This window comes from Eutrigla gurnardus (assembly GCF_963514095.1).
Source record: "Eutrigla gurnardus genome assembly, chromosome: 6".
In the NCBI taxonomy this organism is placed as follows: domain Eukaryota; kingdom Metazoa; phylum Chordata; class Actinopteri; order Perciformes; family Triglidae; genus Eutrigla; species Eutrigla gurnardus.
Window position 1 is genome coordinate 7810063 of NC_139920.1, and position 20600 is coordinate 7830662.

The window sequence follows — 20600 nt, forward strand, 5'->3', positions numbered from 1 at the left end:
ATACCAAGAAAAAAAAAAGACAGTTTTGGAAGTTAACCATACTTGAGGAGGATCAGGAGGCGGAGGTTGCCGTTGATGACCTCATAACTCAGTGCTGGTGGGTTCCTGGACCCTCTGGACTCCCTCCTCCACAGACAGCCGGATAAGTCGAGCGCTGTAGCGGTTGTATATCCAGCCTATCCAATGGGAGGCTGCATGCGGAGAAACCAATGAATTGGAAAATCAAAGAGTTCACTGTAAGAACCAAGAGCGCGAGGAAAGAACTGGCGCTGCTTGTTAAGCATGGCGGCCGGAGCACCAGCGCCCTCCCCCGAGCCTCGGCCTTCCACCTCCATTCACATCCAACCATTCACCCAGCGAGGCTGCGGCTGCGGGCCTGCAGGCTCTACGCACCACGTTATACTGAGGCTAATGCAGCTGGATACCGGAGAAACCACCCACGACTCAAACCCCCACACTCTGCACGGCGGTGCTGAGGAGCCGGACAGGAGTATTCACATCATGGAACTGAAATCTCATATTTCAACTTTTCATCCTCCGTCTTGTAAACAAGGATTCACACATAAAAGCTGATGACCTTGCATGCGTCATGACCACCGTGGAGTAGCTGAGTGAGCTCCGTCGTTCTCACTTCAGGCCATGGTGGGAGAAATGTGCCTCATTTAAATTCATCATTCATGGTCAGAGTAGTGTCAGTGTTACCTGGAGCCTTTAGGGAAGGGAACAAAGTCTCCTTGACTCAGCATTGAGTGTGAAATATAGAAACAGATCATTAAGGTTAGCCAGTAAAATGAATGGACCTGTGTGCATCACATGCTGTACAAACAGGTTTCTACAGGCTGTGAGAGTGAAAAACATGTGTACATGCACATCGCCTGGATCAGAGCGTCCCAATCCACTGAAGGTGTTCAGAAGAGGCTGTTGTTAACTGCGCTTGTACAGCATTTCTCAGCTCAGCAGAAGCAGCATCAAAGTAAGAATGAGCGAGGAATGTTAGCTGGACGTGCTGCACCACAGCTCAGAGGGAGTGCAGGTCGGCCTGGTGATGTAACACTGTTCCCCAGGCAACCTCATTGGTGGTGATTTTGGTGTTCCATGTGGAAAAAAGCGGTAGTGTTTCAGCCTATCAGAGCCCTGAAAACCTCTCATTTTACTGCGGTGGCTTGTAAAGTGGCTTGCAGCTCTGCTGGGCGTGAAGCTCTTCACCTGTCGCCGGGGCTCCAACTGCTGGTCAGAGGCAGCAGCGAAGCCGGCTCTGGGTCTGTCTACCAGTGTTGTTGTCTTGGTCTGGACCGTTCTCAGGACCGCTTTTTGAAAATCAAAATCCAAGATGGCGATGGTCAAAATGCCAAACTAAAAGTCGACAAACTAATGACTGACGTTTCTCTTTTTCTTGTTAAGTGTCTTTGAGTTGATTAAAATGCTTCATATTAATAACACCCATATACAGCATATGTAATACGTAATATTTCCATGCAGACCCTTTGAGTCGAGGACAAAACGGTTTCATCTGAATTTACAGTGCTTAGCCTTGTTGTTGCTTTCAAACCACAACCAAGGAAAACAGGGAGGAAAAAGAAAAGGTCATTTAATTTAAACATTCAATACATTCAAGCTGAATCCTCACTAATTCCCAAGACCTCGCCTCAGTCTGGGGAATGTCCTCTTCATAGGAGATGCCGATCACATCCACTGAATCCTAATGAAGAGCAGCGGCAGCTATTTCACTTCTGAGAAACTACCAGCATGTCTGAGAGAGAGAGAGAGAGAGAGAGAGAGGGATTGTTTTATTAAATTATTATTATTCATCAGTGTCCCAGTAAGACTAATAGAGTTTGGGTAAGCTGCATATTCATGAATATAAACAACAAATGGAACATTAATCAGCCCATACTGTATTTGCATATTGATGCTGTCGATTAGACATTCAACGCTTCTCTGCAGCATGTATGTTTGAATTCATACTGTCTGCTCTTAACCTCAGATCCTGCATCAGAAGTCTGTTAGAAAGCTAGACTTAAAACTAAAGGTGATCGTGTGTTTTGCTGTCACTGATCCCAGCACAGCTTTCCTGTTCAAATCCATCTGTGACTTCCTTTAAATCTCGACTAAAAACGTAACTTTATTAACTGACTGTTGTAAGTGTCGCTTTGAAATTATTCGCTGTGTTGTAGAAAGAGCTCGACACAAAGTTGAAAGTATTTTCTCAGCCGAATGTAGTAATTTTAAACTATCATAACAAACCAATTACATTCTCATCTACTTCCTGTCTTTCTTGGCAGAAATCTCAGAGGCTTGGTAGCTCAAAGCTGAGTATTTTAGGTGATGTCACCCTATAAGCTCCTGAATACAATATGTTTACTTTCTGCTACTGATAATCTCTATAATAATCTAATAGGAGGATTTTGTTTGGTGGGGGCAGGCAGGGGGAGAAGACTGGAAGCACAGGGAAATGCAAGATTAAATAAAGTTCATGCAAATACACAGATTAACCTGAAACTAGTAACTGGCGGGAGCATTAGTGATACATTGGCAAACTAAACAATCAAGAGTGTCAATCCCCATCTCTCTGTTTACATTTCCTCGCCAACTGTCTGGTCCCTCCATTGCAAAGTTCAGACCTCTTCCTCATGTTGAAACAGTCCTGTTTTATTTGACTTCCACTCCCCTGCTCCTCGTGTGTGACTGATAGGTGCCCCATCTCTGGCTTTGATGGTTTCTTGTTGTTATGTGCCACTGAGAGGTGTATGTGATGGTTTTTAGGTCACATATACAGGAACTGCAGCGTGGATGGATGGTCCGACCTCTACCCCTCCTACGAAGAGGCCTGCGAGTTCACAGAATACGAAGCCATAGAACCAGAGGTAGATGTTCTCACTGATTATTTCTGCAAAGAAACTATCTATGAGTCCATTCTCAGTAGGAATTTTTGACTGCAAATATGTTGAATGCCAGAGAATATTTTATCAGTCGGTTCAGCGTCACTGCTGAAGACAGGACCTGTTGCTCTGCTGCAGACTGGCCAACACACATTACACATCCAATCCTGCAGCATTGTTCATAGAAAACAGAACAGACATGTCGCATGCACCTTGCCTCCAAACTTTACGAATTAAAGCTTAATTCACTGCCACCACAAACATGCTAACAGTGTGAGTAAGTGGTTCACAGTTAATATGCACATTTTTTTTAAACTTTCATTCTATTGTGTCTTTTCTTGCATTTCAGACAACATACTTCGCCAACTTCAAACAGGTGTACACCGCTGGCTACGCTACGTCCCTCATCTCGCTCATATCGGCTATTTTTGTTTTAACTGTGTTCAGGTAACTTTTTTTCCAAGACTGTTCCCATGAGCAACCACAGCAGCAGTGGTTTTCAGCAAGTGACCCAAAAAGACTTACTTTTACATGCAAGTGAATTATGAAACCCTGAATCTGAAATCACTCACCGCTGACTATATAGTGAGTTCATCATTTTGTAGTGCTATTATTATAATAGTGAACTCAAAGTATCCTACAATTAATCTCGAAAAGTACCGTTCATTCTTACCTTTCACAATAAAAGCCCTAGACATATACGCAGCATCACTGCTTACCAGGGGGAAGTTAAATTCACCCACAGCATTTCTATAAGAGCCAACTCAACAAAATAGCTTCAAATATGCATTTTTTTTAACAAAAAGATCAGTTACTCATCTTCACACGCTTATCTGGGGTCGGGTCGTGGCTCCAGCAGGGGACCCCACGCTTCCCTTTTCCAGGCCACAAAAAAGGATGTTTGTATTTATTAGAGAGATTAATGTTAATGTACTGTTGATCTGGCATGTTTTAATTGTGCGACAGATGTGATGTTAACAGCAGGCAGAGAAAATGATCTGAGTCTGAAAGTCTTTTTATCCTTCCTGCCGTTGAGCTCACTTTGTTGTGCTCTCTATCGACCCCTACCTGCTCCTCCCTGGATAGCGAGTGTATGAGTGAGTGATTAAAATGTTGATTTTAACCCAACCCGCAATCTTGTCACATCAGCATTGTCACATCTTAACACAGAATTAGCTTTTACCATCTTACCCAACTTGCCAGGTGTTAAACGTTGGAAATGTTTTTTTAATAAATACTCATAGAAAGATATTACATTTGAAGAAATTCCTTTTGCTCTTTGCTCTACAGGAAGTTTCACTGCACCAGGAACTACATCCACATCAACCTGTTCTTCTCCTTCATCCTGAGAGCGAGCGCTGTCTTCATTAAAGACGGCGTTCTTTTCGCTGATGAGAACCTGGACCACTGCTTCATGTCCACTGTGAGTGTGTAACTGCAGCTGCATTAGTGTGTCTATATTTACCAGCGGAGGACTCAAAACCAGCCGATCCACTTGTCCTGGAAGTCGTCTCGTCCGTCTTGGAAACGTGTTGTCAATGTGAAATATTGCACTTATGTAACAAAAATGAAAATACTGCAAGTGAAGATTAGCAGACAGAAGCTTTGTTGTTTGGTGAAAATGTCAATAAGTCTTAAGAAGTCTTAGGAAGAAATGACAGAAGGATAGAAGTTAGGAAGGAAAACAGAGGGGGAGATAAGGGAAGGATAAGATGATACTAATATTTTATGATCCCATAGTGGATGTAAAGAAAAAGAACTGAGAAGAAAGAATAAAAAATGACTTTTAAACTCAGCGACTGCTGTTGTGTTGATACCGTCGGCTGGTTGAGGGCTGCGTTTTGTTTTCTGGACATGAATTCAGAAGAGCTCATTATCATAGAAAGCGGGAAGGAGTGGGATTAAAAAGGTGGGAGCTAGAGAGCGGAGCCTGCGAGGGCATTAATGACGAGTGTTTCTCTCCCCGTTTTTCTGCTGATGAGGCCACCTGGAGTGAAGCGAAGTGTCTCTCTTGCACCGCTACGATGGACCAGCATCAGCACATCGCCGAGACTCCTTTGGGTGAAAAGGGCCACCAGAGAGAGAGAGAGAGAGAGAGAGAGAGAGAGAGAGAGAGAGAGAGAGAGAGAGAGAGAGAGAGAGAGAAGATGAGAGAAAGAAAATTGTGCCGACAGAGAAACAGTTGACAGTGAGAAAACTAAAACTGCGACAGGAAAAATAATGATAAATTGATGAGGGGATGTTGTTGGAAAGGGCTCAAGAATGAATCAAATTAGTTGGGAAATCAGTAATCAGGGCGAACCTCCATCACTTATTATCAGCTGGACACTCTGTAACGTTCTACGTGGTAACGTCTGTGGTACATCAGCAGCTAAATGAGCTGATGTGGTGGAGACTCACTAGACTGTCTGTTTACCTTCATACTGCAGCTGCTGATAAATGATGGTTTGACATGTTTGTCCATCAGGTTATTGCTGCAGCTTATTAGGCTCTACTGGTTAGAGGTATCACCATGATGAGTTGAATGTGGACGTTTGTTAACCAAAATCTCTTCCATAAATACATTAAATCACTCTTTCAGGAAAACAAAATGACACATGGTTAATGTTGGATTAGGTTAGAAAAACAATCTTGGTTTGTGTACAAATGATAACCTAACAATGTAACAAAGTACAAAAAACATAATGGTCCTTCGCCACTCTTTGTTATGTAGCCTACCAATGTTACGTAGAACAAATTTACGTACGTTTAAAGTCAACGTTTACTTATGTTGTTCATGAACAGAGGTCTGCTGGGTGAAAGTCCTGTGTTTGCGTGACCCATCCACCAGCCTTGCCAGAAGCCTTTGTGGGCTTTCTTACTTGTCATACTCTTATGATACCATGTAACTTTGAATAATGGACGCCTGATATCCTACGTCACTGGCCAGATGCAAAAATGTCAACATCCAAAGTATCTGTGCCAACATGTTTACTGGTGACTGGACCAGCGGCCATGAACACCACAACGTCTCCAGATAAAGACCTCCACAGACTCATCTGATGCTGTTTGTCATCTTGTCGTCTTTGTCCCACAGGCATCCTGTAAATCAGCTGTGGCCTTCTTCCAGTTCAGCATCCTGGCCAACTACTTCTGGCTGCTGGTGGAGGGCATGTACCTGCAGACGCTGCTTGCTCTCACCTTTGTTTTTCAGAAGAAATACTTCTGGTGGTACATACTCATCGGCTGGGGTGGGCAGCCGTTATCATCTCTCTCTCTGTCTGTGGTCACAGCTCTGCATTGACTTCCTAATGATCGGGTCACTCTGTCTGCCTGCCAGGTCTCCCAACAACAATCATAACGGCATGGATCCTCACTCGAAACTTCTACGACAACAAGGGGTGAGCTTCTGCCGTAGAGCATCAGGGAAAATGTGAGGCAATGTAGGCACACTCAAGTATCCAGTAAAGACCCATTGGTATTCATTCATAACCAACACTGTGGCACCTGATGGGCACCAACAAGCCTTTTTATGTGCAACGACACTCTCCCTCCCTACTTGGTCAGTGGCCCTACACTTCTCAGTATGACATTCTATGTAAGCCTCTAGCATCAGTTTAGATGTGAAGGGATGCCAGTTTACACACATTTTCAAGATAAACTTCCAACATAGGTTTTCTTATTTTTTAGGTTTAATTTCTCAACAAAACAATGTGGTGAGGTTTAGAGAACAAAACGACTTGTCTTGGCTCCGGGAAAGATTGTGGTTTGGTTTAAAATAAGTTTGTTAATTAAGGACGTTACGTAGCAAAAGTGAGGTAAAATAAGTCAACGTTGACTTAGCTTTACACGAGACACAAACAGCTGTTCTGATTGTTTTAAATAGCCCATTAGCAATAAAAAGCTTTTTTGTCTAATGATGATTGGATGATTGTGCACAGTTGTTTTAACAGAATACTCAGTTGGGATGAAAGATGAAAAATAATAGCTAATTTTATTGTTAGCATTTGCCTGGTCTGCCTCTAACACGGCGTCCTGGCCGAGTTTAGTGAGTCACTGTGTGTTTCATGATGAGATGAACAACATTGCACTTCCGTGACTCCCTTGTTTATCTCATTACTGTATGTTGTGTGTCTCAGGTGCTGGGATGACACCGATGTAGCCTTCATCTGGTGGATCATAAAAGCTCCAATAAGTGCATCACTACTGGTGAGTGCAGAACAGTTAATGTGGGAGCTGCTGAGGGATTATGAGAGTCCTCAATCTTCTCAGTCTCGCCTGTACGACTCTTATTGTGTGTTCACATTAGATCAGTGCACTTCTGAGAGTTTTCTTCTATTAAACTTTATTTTTCAAGTTGATTTAATTTTTCTCTTGCACTGGAGACTGGAGGGCCGCACGCTTCCTTCAATACACGTTATCAGTGACAAGCTTCACTGTATAGAATGAATCATGCCTTAGAACACCATCCCTGCTTCCCACCCATGGACATGTCAGACCAAACTGGAACCAGAGATTGAACCCCTGTCTCTACTGTGTGTCATTAAAAAAACTGTTGATTCAGATTCAGTTAATAATCGTAATTTTGAAGGACAATATTTTCTGTTGTAATCCTTGGGCGTACAGTTACATCTTATACAGCAGTTTTTGGTCATTTAAAAATAAAATTCTCTAAAAATGTCACTCTTTATGCTATTCTAACCACCTGACTTGGAAATGTAAATTAACCCAAATCTTGTGTTGTACCACAAATACTGTTGTGGTTCTTTCACATATTTCTCACGAAAGCTCTTTGACATTTTTTTTCCGTGCAGGTGAACTTCATCATCTTCATCAATGTGATCCGCATTCTGGTCCAGAAGCTGAGATCTCCGGGTGTCGGTGGCAACGACACCAGTCACTTCAAGTGAGAGGAGAACAAATGATGACGACACGACGACTGCAAACAAATACTGCATGTCGTCTTCATGGCTAGTTATCTTTTTACGATGTGTGCAGGAGGCTGGCCAAATCCACTCTGCTCCTCATCCCTCTATTTGGGATGCACTACATGGTGTTTGCCTTTCTGCCGGAAAACACAGGAGCAGAGGCCCGAATCTTCATAGAGCTCGGCCTGGGATCCTTTCAGGTGAAACACAGACACAGATTACACAAAGGAGGAATAAATATAAAAAGATAACTTTGATATATATATTTTTAATTTTAAACAGAGTCACTAAATAGGCTGAAATAGAGTCACATTGACTAAAAGTGCTTGTCTTTTTCCACTGACAGACTGAAATTGTTACAGAAAATGTAGCTTAGTGTTATTTAAAAGATGTTCGATGTCCTGCCTCAGTATTTAGCTGATTTCATCCATGTGAATGACCGGGTCCTTTCCATAAAGTTGTAAGACACTTATAATAATAATAATAATAATAATATGAGCCTGTCTGTGGCAACAACAAAAACAAGCACTTTAAGTAGATGTCGATTACAATGAGGAATTGCCGCATATGATTACAATACAGCCCGTTTATTAGCTGCTGACTACTCAAAACTTGTTGTCCCCAACAGTAGAAATGGGAAAATAGGGCCCAAGTTGAAAAATGCCAAAGTTGTCCTTTAAACAACTCCTGTATTTCAAAAGACTGTATGTTAAATATAAATAATTCACATTGTTTATGACTGTTATTCAGGTTTGCTCAGGGTGTGAACTAGATTGTCAATATTTAATACCTAACAGTATTGGATAATATGTTCTGCTCTGAAGGGATTCGTTGTGGCCCTGCTATACTGCTTCCTGAATGGCGAGGTAAGTAACTCTTACATTTGTTTATTATATAATCAATATGATGTAATCAGGATTGCAACATGCATCCTTAATTATTAACACTTCATTCATTATTTTCCACTTGAAGTTAAAGCTTTTAATCAACATCAATCCTGAATGATCATTCAGTCTTTTTCTGACGTGTTTCTGTTTTCTAAATTTGAGGAGTCTTTTTCAAAGTCTGGTACATGTAAAGCATCAGCAGCAACATTGCTTTTGATATATTTTGTATCTTATCTGTGCAGAAAACCAGAACATAGCATTGAGAAAAAAACATGTCAAAATGGCTCAGTCTGGTGGTAATAAAATAAATACAACTTAGAGATGACCCGGGGAAGCCCAGTGGAGAACAAGACTTCACCTTGAACACAAGTTGTGTGTGTGTGTGTGTGTGTGTGTGTGTGTGTGTGTGTGTGTGTGTGTGTGTGTGTGTGTGTGTGTGTATTCAGGTGCAGGCAGAACTGAAGAAGAGGTTTTGGAAGTGGCAGACTCAGAGTTACTTGCGGTGCAGTAAACGACGGCGTATGTTGTTCACAGAAAGCAGCACGGTCACTCAGATCTCCGTCCTCGCCGACAAATCCAGCCCCAAAGAGCAGCCGGCCTCGGAGACCCACACCCTCATACCTAACAACGTCTCCCCGGTGTGAGTCCCGGTGTTCATGTCCGTGTTACGACACCAAACCACAGAGCCTGATTGTTGAACGTTAAGGTAGCGCTTAATGATATGAATTATTTTCAAGCTTCTTCTATTGCTTTTGTGTTTATCATAGATGACTTTAGCTTTTGGAGGCACATCTTACTCATACCACCAAATAGCTTCTCCCCTTTCAGAAGAGCACCGACATCAAGTACATCATGAATGTGGTTTCAAAACATGGTCCTTTTTTTTTTTTTAGATTTATCAAATTAAAAATCCACTGTATTACACTGTTAACATTCTGATTAGTTTCTCCTGTCACAGCTCTTCTGAATCCTTATCAACTGCTTGGTTTGTGGTAAAATGTTGTGTTCATATTCATATTTTAGACATTACGAGGGAAAATGTGCATCACAAGAGCTTATCTTTGTGGTCTCGGATGGCCAGATGACAGTTAGTGGAGAGTCTCTATATAACACTGTCGTCTAAAATATCTCCTTCTACCTCTGTGGCATATCTGCTCTCATTTCCAAGCATGTGTTGTTCTCTATGGGCAGCTGATAAAGTTTATCTACCACGCTGTGCGCTTTGCGTATATGACCCCGAGAGGACACGCTGTTCACATTCCAGCCCGCTCTCAAATGCAATCTATTGGTTTTGTTTACACGGACACGAACTGCGCCAAATACAACATGCCAATGTAAATAAATGCATCCACATGATAATGCAACAGTCAGAGCTAGTGGCGGAGTCTCAAATATTGAGACTACACATGGCCGGCGGGTGGGGAGGTGGATGGGTCCGACAACACAGGACTTTAACACCAAAGTGACAGTTTTCAGAAACCCAACTAAGTGAACCTGAAGTTTTTAAACTGACGGAGAAAGAAGTTGTGCCATGTGACACAAAAAATTAACAACTGTGTGAATCAGCAAAAAAGCAACAGATAATGTTTGGTAACTGCCGTGAGGCCGTGTTGGATGTTCTCTCAATGATTTGTGACAGTTAGAAAATATTCACTCCTTTTGCATTGAATGCTCCTCTGACGTGTGTTCTTTTTATACTTTTGCTTTGTTCCATTCATTATAGTGTCGACACCCATGTTGTCCTTGGTCTCTTGAATGTGGGGCAGAAACAAATAACAATTCTTATAATTTGGAGCTTTCTGCATTTATTAACGTGCCCGTAACACCATCGGTGGCTCTGCATGACACACGTTGCACTCGGACACATCTGGAGCACGAGACTGTAAAATCTGTTTACTTGTCAGAATATTGTTGTTAAACCTTTTGTGTGAATGTAGACCTGAACTGGAGTTACAGTTACAGTTCCTCCAACAGATTAACAAACCACATTAAATGACACTGTTAATATAAAAAGGTCTTAAGAAAAGAGATTTAACAAATGACTTTGAAATAGATGTTATTTATATTTAACATATTTTTTTGTACTATACCGTTAAGTTAGTTCTATTCTTTTATGCTGTAATATTGCACAATGTGGAGAAAATTATACTGTATATTTCCATATATGTTAGCATTACGCTAATGCTAATCCAGAACTCATTTCCTCTGAGAAATAATTTTGGACTAGCCAAGATGAGTTGCTTTCAAGTGGCTTGTAGTGTTTATTTAGAATTTTCTATATTGTTTTCTGTGTTTTGTTCAATATACACACATATATACTTAGATATGTACGGTATCATTCATGGAAGGAAATATTACCTTACTCAGCTACTGACCACTAAGGTGCCTTTATCACACAGTATAACTCACAGTTTCTCTGCAGTTCATGTGGATTAAACCTACAGCAGATCCATCGTCTGTGTAAGAAAACCCTTCCTTTAAGATTGTAACTCTATACAATGTACTTGAGTCTTTGCCGTGCAGCATAACAAATGCACTTCTGTGTTGTGTCAGATTCTGGGTTGTGATGGAAATTGTGCTTATGTGACAAAAACAAAGCCTTCATCAAATGTTGAATTGTGCTGCGTGGAAGTGAAGAGGATATTAGCTCAGCATGTTTTGATGTGATGTTTTTGAAAGAAAGCTTCTCATGTTGTGTCTGGACTTTGCTTTTTAGATTACATCCATTTATAGTGCTGCATCCGTGTTCTTACTTAAAAGTAACACTAACAGTAGTGATAGTCTGTCCTTTAATACCCTCCAACCTCGCCGGTGACACACAGCATCAAGGCCATTGGTTCCTAGAACAAGTACATCTTTTAAAAACTGACTAACAAACATGGAGCTTCATTTTTTTATTTTTCAAACTGCTCTAAACTTCTGAAAACACTGTAGTTTTCAACAAAGTTTACTCAAACATAAATAGTGACAGTGACATTTGAGAGAGCCACCAAGCACTTGATGGTTTGACGGTGGGACGGCCCACTGTGGACGTTGGGATGGGCCAAACTATATGATGATTTTAAAGATGCCCATCAGGGAAGGTTAATTGGAAACTGTTCATTATTATGTGATTCATCACACATGACAACATTGAGTCAACAAGTTAAAAACATTTATTGTTGATAATTCCATAATATACAAAAAAAACCTACTAAAGTGCACACCGAACAAGATAAAACGGTGCACTGTGCCGTGAAGGAGACAAAATCAAAACAAGAAGAGCTCATGAGCAGACAGAAGCAGGCTCACTGCAGAGTGCTTTAAGTTAATTTTACATTCAGCCATGAGCCCCATTTTATTTTATTTATTTTACCTCTAACTGATTCAAACAGGCAATTGGGACAATGACGCAATTCAACAAAGATAACCACCATCAAAAAGCTAAAAGGAAAACATTTTCTTTCCAATTTTCTTGTCATGCTATGCAGTAAAAATCAATAATAACAAAAAAAAAGGGTGTAGCAGTTTTTATGGCACTTTACTCTTCCTCATGTCTGCAAAGATTAACATTCAAAGGAAAAGTATTCATCGTGTCCTGATGGGACGAGAGCTACGAGTTGATCAATCGTTCGCAGTTGAAACCCAATATTCACGTTCTAGCTTATTAATTGCCTCATCCTTTCGTAAACAGGCAGCTCAGATTCCTTTAATGGTCTGAAAGCTCGGCCCTCCCTTGTGATTACATCTGCTGGTCAAATGAGATAAGAACGATTTAACACGCATGCATCAGCCTATTGGAGTACAGAGGCATTACAGGAGGCTTTATACTTTTAGCAAACACGATCACCATTAAGAAAAAAAATCATAAAAACATGAAAACAATCACAGGGCAGTTTTCAAATGACAGTTATTCACTTTAAACCACAGAAAACTCCATTTACAAGGTACAATGTTGGCAGCTTGTTTCTGTCTCGCACATTAAAACTGCAGTTTTGTCACAAAGGTTGGCTACAGACCTTTCAAACACTTCAACTAACTACTTCATAGTTCAAAACAGATTGAAATTAATATTTATCCTTATAATAATAGCAACAACTTTCTCTGACATCAACATAGTACTGGCAATATAAGGCTCCAAGTCCCATATTAACACTAAGGGAAATAATCCATAAATATATCAACAAAAGGCTCATGACCTGGTGAGATTGTCAAAATGTCTCAACTGAACATTAAACTGAACCAGAGCAGAGGTGGTGATTGTCCAGCCCTTTCCCTTCACAACAGGAAACGGGGCCCCCTTGTGGCTGCTGTTGGATCTGCACATTTGTTATTGCAGGTCACACCGATCACACAGCAGACACACACAATACAGTTTCCGGTCAGCCCTTCTTTTCTCTCTTTGCCATCGCCTCATCTGGACTCTCAGAACAGAAAATATTTGATAACTTGCAGGTCGAGAGATGTGTCGACATTCAGAGTAAAACTGGACAAAACTAAATCAAGAATTAAACTTTTGTAGACGTTTATTCCTCCTAATTTATTCCTCCTAACTACAGTATATTTCAGTGTCTAGTCAGAATCTTTTAGACATTGCAATGAAATTATGTTGAAAAAAGAGTTGTAAATGATCTGGATCTCAAAAACAAATGATTTACTGTAGGGTTTCCAGTCATTTGGACTCACTAAATGTAAAATTAGGCTATTAATACGTTACATCTTATTCTTATTCTTGAGAAGTGGAAATCATTTTTAAAAGCTCCAGGATCCAAAAAAAAGTTGTGATTAGTATTGTTTTGTTTTTGTCAACAACTGTGAAGCATTCTAGATGCGCCAATTTGTTTTTAAATATTTGATATTCAAAATTTGGCAAAAAAAATTTTCGTCCATCATAGTGAGATACAATTATATAAGAAAATATATGAATAATCAATGATGTTCAATGAATAATCTAAAGAAATCGGCCCATAACTTCTGTATTTTTGTCAGTTTTGGGACTCCGTACCTCCGACGTCTTTTTACCTGCAAATTATCAAAAGATGTTTATTGTGTGACTTCAAACAGCTGATGAGGAAAAAAACACTACAGTATTACACTGCACTGAGCAGATGTTCTTTTCTATTATTATCATGCATAAATAATGTGTATTCTGAAAACAAACAGCAAATATATGTTAATCTAAGAAGTCATTAATTTGTTGTTGTTGTTTTAGAGTTTTTTTTGTCTTTAACGACACTCGACCAGTGCAGTTGGACCAAATTACTTCTGTCCTTACATGAATTAGAAATCAGAAATTTAGAATAAAGGCCCTTATTAAATTCAGTATAAAACGGTCTCATGTAAATTTTCCTGCTGTTGAGAAAAATAAAGGATGTGTCGTAAAATCAGAATACTAAAGCATCTTTATTCTTGTGTGCATGTGACATGGTGTAGAGTACATTGAGTTAATATACTGCACCACTGCTTTATTCAAAACACTAATCGGTCGTATGTTCTGCTCATCTTTAGCAGAGACAAGTTAAAGTACTTTGAAGGCCTCCAGGTTTAAAATACTGATTTAATCTTAAGCATCATAAAAGCACTTTGTTCAACCGTTTTCTTTACTTTGCAGTTTTGTTTAGAAATTAAAAAGACTCTTTTTTCTTTTTCTTTTAAATCAACAAAAGAAGTCAAACTACTTGTTTTGTGCTTAAAGGCACTTTTGGAGACACAAAGTAGAGCTGAACGTAGGGATTCAGAGGATCGTGGAGTCAGACAAAAAGAAACATCTCTGGGTTGCTAAGCTAACTCGGCTTTGCAAACAGATGCGGTCATGCAAAAAGGAGTCGGTTAATTGGTCTTTGGAATGAGAAGATTAGCCCCGAGTTTAAAGTCCCTCTCCCAAAGTAACATCCATCTCAATTACTCCTTTTCAAGCATAAAGAGAGGAAATGCCACTGGAGACAATAACTGCAGAAAGACAAAGATACTGCGAGGCGGTCCGAGGGATTTGTCTGAGAAGGAGCCCTCATTCATCAAAATTACAATTTTTCAAATCTCTGAAACAAATCAGGAAATTCTATCCCAAAAACAATGAAGTGCCGTGACGTTCCTGATGGTCTACACCTTCACTTCCACCGGTACAATGTTGAAACTTCTTGCAGGAGGCTCGGCTTTACAACGTGACGGCAAAATCAGTGTTATGGCCTCAACCTCAACAAAAGATCAACACTGAACGGTCATGAAGAAACTAATTCAACACTGAGTCTTCACCTAAAAAAGTAAACAAAACCCCACGGCCATAAATGCAATTTCATACAAGCAACTTAACTCACGATGCTTTCGTCGCGAGTGCATTTTCATTGACATTTTCTGTATTAACGGCTGTTTAAATCTACACTTCTTCTCAGATGTCTAGTTCCCAGTGCTGAGATTTAAAAGAGAGTTTTGTGGTCGTAGTGGGCAAACCTCAGCACTGTGCACGCATCTGAAGAAGGCCTGCTGAGTCATCATCTTACCCTGCTATGGTTTTTTCTCTCTTTTTTGGCATTTCACATAAATGTAGAAAATATGTCCCATAAATACTGCTTTTCCAAGTTCCACCTGTTAGATCCACATGAAATGTCTCCTCCACATTCCTCAGCCTGGTTGTTTTCAACACCCCTTAGCTTGTTTAACATCAGTGACAGTTCACAGGGAATGAAGGATTGTGCCAGTAGTGGGAAAATAACACAGACCTTTAGCTCGATCAATAACACTGATTTGATGTTGATTTGAACGGTTACATTTTTTTAACACTGATGTGAGTGTGAACGTTTATCTTTTAAATCGTCATATTTAACAAGACCACTCATCTAAGGGTCTTTACTGTACATCAGGGCAGTCAGAATCGAAGCAGCAAAGGCTGAGATATCCTCTGTTGTAGTCCAGGGTTTGGGGCTCCAAAAACACTGGACTACATTTACCATTATGGAGCTATCTTTTCAATAGATCCTGCCAATACCCATAGCATTCAAATGCCACATCCTCAGTTTGTAACTCAGGTTTTTCAGTTAAGAATGTGACGAGCCCAAGCTGAAATAACCCTGATGACATCACTGGGGTTGTATTTCCAGCTCCTCAAGAGCCACAGAGGCCGTTACACCGCAGCCTGATGAGCAAACTGTTCTTAATGTGCAAAATTTCAGGTATCTACATTAACCAGCGTTGTCTGTTTTAAACTAAGCCACTCTGATGTCTGTATCTAAAGACCAACGCATTGTAAATTTACAGTCCAGAACACAGTTTGAGGAAAGTTGAGGACACCTGTGAAAGCTTGCTCAGACACACTGGAATGATCACCGAGGGCTGCACTAACAGACTGGCGCTAAACAGCAGCAAATACTGCAGCACCAGACACACAACAGCACAATATATACATTAGATAACCACGGTTCTTCTGTTACAGCCCAACAAGACACTAGATGTGCCCTACACTTCCTAACCACGCCCTCCGAAGGCGAGCGGTGCTCAGGAACAGCAGGACTACGTTTGCGTTTCACTCTTGAACCACATCAGACGTCGGCACATGAAGAGATTCATTATTTGGCACCTGACATTCAGGTTCAGTCATGTTGCGGGGTGAAGCGGGTCAGACTAGAGGCTGTTCCGGGTCGCTGGAGTTGAGTTGGGTTTCCATCATGGTGTCGTCCGGGTACGGGTTTGGGTACGGGTTGAGGAACGGGTTGGCTAGGCTGGTCATGGGGACGAGGGTGGGTGTGACGGGTTTGGCGGCGTCAGGTCCAGAGGCGGAGGTGTTTCCGGAAGCGGCGTCCCCGCCGGCGCCGTTCAGGTGGCCGGGGTCTCGGCCTGCAGGCTGGACATGCGGATCTGCGAGCTGCTCTTGCTGAGGATGGACAGCTGCGTTCCCCCGTTCACCCCACTGCTCGCCAGCGAAGGATGCCGGTGCTTCAGGTCCACAGCAAAGTACCTGTTCACCGTCCAGCTGCGCCATTTCCTCTTGATCTCCGATTGCACCTTGAGGGATATACTTCACAAGGTCATTATTAATGGACCTCGCTGGAAAGAGACAAGCCCACTGTCCTTCAGTCTTACTAGCTCTGTCTGTGTTTAAGGCTCATTCAGATTCTCACTGGAAAACAGATTTCTTAAAAGGATTGGTTTAAACCAATTTTTCATTTAAAATCTTTGGTAGCTCCTGTTGCCAGAAGAAGCTGTGCTATAACACCATTCCATATAATAAGTGTTTTATAATCCGATTTTTAGCCAAAAATTATAGTATAGATTCTTTCATTAGTTTTAATAATCAGAAAAATCAATTTAATGGAAATAGTGAAGACAATGAGCCTTTTCCATACCAGAGTTTGTTGACATTTCAAACCTCATCTAATCCTTGTGGTTATGCTGTTGATCAGTAATGTTGTCATGTATGTTTACTTAAATTGTGCAAAGCTGGTGTCATGGTAACTGTTTTAAAGGATGTTTACCTCTCCGTTCAGGAAGCAGTAGAGGACGGCCACGACGAAGCCCTGAGGAGACACAGAGTCCACGCATGAGACAAACACACGGACGACTGTGTGTGTGAGAGGAACTAAGTAGCGGTTTTATTCTTAATATTTGCTTTCAAATTCCAAGTCGAGTCTAGTTTCCCAGCAGCCTTGTAGGACTGATTTGAGTCTAAAACTCAAGTTTACAGTTCTGTTTATATCCTAAATCCTTCCGTCACTGGTTTGTTACAGCAAGTTAACTTTTCTACAGTTTGCACATCGATCGTCCTTTTTTCTAAATCCACGCTGTGATGGAGAAACAGTCACCTGGAAGGATCCGAGGCCGAGCTCAAACACCAGACGCTCTCTTTTGCTGACGTTCTCGGGGGAGAAGGCGAACACAGTGTAGTGGATCCCAAACAGAGGAATCAGTAGCAGCGTGGAGCGAGCCAGCCTCCTGCAAAAAAAACACAGAATAATTTTAACAGTACGTGTGTCCTCGTTAGAATCAGCACTCGCAGGTGTGACGACATTCTGCCTCAATCAGAGGCATTGAAATGTTGCATGTAAGCATGATAACTGGTCCCATCCCATCTGTCTGGTAGTGATCAAACACAGGATGTTCATCTAGGAGAATGCTGTTCGAGTCCTGTGTGAAACTAAAAATACACTATAACATACCAAACAATTTACAATATTTATGGAAGTCCTTTTCAAGAGTGTATACAAGCAATAAAATATTCAGTCCAAATACGGATTTCATTTGCATCGGGAGATAGAATAGTTATACAGCAGCTATTTGGCTATTCAAACCCAACCAAGTGGTATACTTCATTTAGCAACACCTAGCTACCCACAACAGCAGAAAGATTTTAAGTTGCAGGAGCAGCAATAGTAATAATGGTATTAGTATAGTAATAGTTTCATAAGCAGTGATACTCAATACAAAGTAGGTTGTGGTAGATTTAAAACTGAGGGATTACACCCAGATAACTGGGCTTCTGAGAAGAATGAGGAGCATATTTGCTATGTAATTATTATTATTGTTTCCAGTGAGGTTTGGGTGACAAACGTCTTGATTATGTGTAGGAAAAATAAACAAAGTCTACAGTAGGCTACATATACAGTATGCCTGGGTCCAGTGCAAATAGCAATGTTGGCTTCTGACTCCTGTGTGCCAATATCATCAGCCTTAAAGAAATGCAGACATGATGTATGTGCGCAGATCTCGAAATATATATTGTAATATATGACTTGACTGTCAGGCAGAACGTGGTAAAATAACATGACTTACAGGTAAATACTGGATTCATTCCCACCGATATCTGGGGACTGTAACTTCTGGACCAGGATGACGATGATGCCGATGAAGAGCACAAAGTTGATCTGGAGAGAAGGAACGCTACGTTACTGTGGTGATGTTGTAAATGTATGTTTGGTAACGGAGGGATTGTTTTCATGTCGTCACCACTCAAACAGAGAGATAATGTACCATAATTGAAGCGAGCACAGGTCCCTTGATCACCCACCAGATGGCAGCGTTGTCATTCATGTCCCAACAGCTGAGACGGAAATAAAACAACACACTCAGTGCATGAGGAGCCAAGATCGACACCAAACACTCCTGTGAGGTCATAACCTACCCGACATCATCAAAGTGTAGCTTCAGCACCGCCCAGATGGTCACACACACTGTGGGGGTTCCTGTTAGAACGTTGAAGGAAAAACAAAAAAACATGACGCAAACAATCGTAAAGACCTGATAAGAGCTCTAGCTGATGCGGTCGATGTCTCACCCCAACCGATGATGATGTACCAGTAGAAGTATCTCCTTTCAGGGAAGAACGTCTCCACCAGTAGAGTGAAGAGGTACAGACCCTCGATGAAGAGCCAGAAGTAGTTGGAAAGGACGCAGTAATGGAAGAATATCATCACCGCACGACACTCCAGCTTCAAGGAGACAAGGAACAATGTCAGAAGGGGGCACAGTTACAAGCAAGGGGAATTAAAATGAATGACGTTACGTTTGAACAACTGATCTGCTGCCTGTTAACACGAGGACAGAGAGCACCGTGTGCTCGTGTTCACACTCACAGTGTGTATGAAGCAGTGCTCGCTGTCCTCTTTGGCGTACAGCACGCCGTCTTTGATGAAGACCGAAATAGCTCTCAAGATGAACGACACAAATAGGTTCATGTGGATGAAGTTCCTGGTGCAGTGCAGCTTCCTGTGTGGGGAAATGAAAGCAGACGTGAACACGCTGCGTATCACAGAATCTTTGATTAGGGAGAAGAAGAACAACACACTGATGTTTCTCTTGTTATTCAGTGATGAACACGCTCACGTTCATTACAGCGCTACTTCAAACATGGCAGTACTTGTAGTTAAATAGTAGTGAGAGATAATTCAATTCAATTTTAATTATAGTTGTAGCAGCAGCTGTAACAGTAATAGTAGGAGCAACTGGAGTAATTGCAATAGTAGCAGTAGTGGTGGTGGTGGTGGTAGTAGTATTAGTACTGCAGTAGTGGTGGTGGTGGTCAGTGGCGCCGCCAGCCGGAATCCAGTACGCACTGTGCGTACTTTTTTTGAAGGTGAAAAAAAAAATTGATGGTGCTGAACCGGGGCCGGATTGGAAGATTCAGCGGGCTAGATATTTAAATTATGCAAATCAGCGGGTCAGGGTGACACCAAACAACGTCTGCCCAAGCAAGTCAGAGCTTTTCTTTCTCTCACACAGTGACCTGGAGAGACGCAGCCGCATTTGAGAGGACGATCGCTCGTGTGTGCGCAATTACGCATAGCGTGTGTTGGCCCCTCTCCACTACACAATACAGCTCGGCTCTGATCACTGTGGGCCAAGCCGATGCATGTCCCTCTCCCCGGGCCGGGAGAGTTATCATACCGTACTCTGTGCGTGTGTGTCCAAGCGTGTGTGTGCGTGCGTGGAGTGCTCACAAGCGTGCGCTTGTGTTTAGTTCGGGGATGGAGGGCACAAAAAAATATTTGCACCGGGGCCTATCACCATGATATACGCTACTGATTTCACTGATACTGAAAACATTAGATTTTGTCTTAAAAAATGTATTTTTCCATTTGTTGTTGTATTTGCCGTTTTTGTGCGTACATTGAAATTGAATCCTGGCGGCGCCGCTGGTGGTGGTAGTAGTATTAGTACTGCAGTAGTGGTGGTGGCAGCTGTAGTATTAGTACTGCAGTAGTGGTGGTGGTAGCTGTAGTATTAGTACTGCAGTAGTGGTGGTGGTAGTAGTAGTATTAGTACTGCAGTAGTGGTGGTGGTAGTAGTAGTATTAGTACTGCAGTAGTGGTGGTGGTGGTAGTATTAGTACTGCAGTAGTGGTGGTAGCTGTAGTATTAGTACTGCAGTAGTAGTGGTGGTAGTATTAGTATTGCAGTAGTGGTGGTAGCTGTAGTATTAGTACTGCAGTAGTAGTGTTGGTAGTACTGCAATAGTAGTGATGG

At 41.5% G+C, this 20600-nt stretch overlaps 2 protein-coding genes across 3 annotated transcripts in view; one reads left to right on the forward strand and one right to left on the reverse strand.

Annotated features, from left to right (window-relative positions):
- The window catches only part of ghrhrb (growth hormone releasing hormone receptor b), a 33597-nt gene extending 24010 nt beyond the window's left edge, over window positions 1-9587 (forward strand). The window contains exons 4-13 of the mRNA XM_084011161.1: window positions 2764-2864; window positions 3229-3326; window positions 4170-4302; window positions 5956-6109; window positions 6199-6259; window positions 6998-7067; window positions 7673-7764; window positions 7857-7986; window positions 8611-8652; window positions 9120-9587. Coding sequence (XP_083867287.1) covers window positions 2764-2864; window positions 3229-3326; window positions 4170-4302; window positions 5956-6109; window positions 6199-6259; window positions 6998-7067; window positions 7673-7764; window positions 7857-7986; window positions 8611-8652; window positions 9120-9317 — 1079 coding nt within the window. The 3' untranslated portion in view covers window positions 9318-9587. The remainder of the gene's footprint in view (window positions 1-2763; window positions 2865-3228; window positions 3327-4169; window positions 4303-5955; window positions 6110-6198; window positions 6260-6997; window positions 7068-7672; window positions 7765-7856; window positions 7987-8610; window positions 8653-9119) is intronic.
- Window positions 9588-11807: 2220 nt separating this feature from the next.
- Window positions 11808-20600, reverse strand: part of adcyap1r1b (adenylate cyclase activating polypeptide 1b (pituitary) receptor type I) — a 30578-nt gene continuing 21785 nt past the window's right edge. Inside the window, exons 7-14 of one of the 2 annotated variants that reach the window (XM_084012546.1) lie at window positions 19212-19344; window positions 18914-19067; window positions 18761-18821; window positions 18610-18679; window positions 18412-18503; window positions 17445-17574; window positions 17118-17159; window positions 11808-16660 (exon numbers count right to left, since the gene is read on the reverse strand). In XM_084012546.1, coding sequence (XP_083868672.1) covers window positions 16262-16660; window positions 17118-17159; window positions 17445-17574; window positions 18412-18503; window positions 18610-18679; window positions 18761-18821; window positions 18914-19067; window positions 19212-19344 — 1081 coding nt within the window. In that variant the 3' untranslated portion in view covers window positions 11808-16261. The remainder of the gene's footprint in view (window positions 16661-17117; window positions 17160-17444; window positions 17575-18411; window positions 18504-18609; window positions 18680-18760; window positions 18822-18913; window positions 19068-19211; window positions 19345-20600) is intronic. The other variant, XM_084012547.1, reaches the window with a different exon arrangement.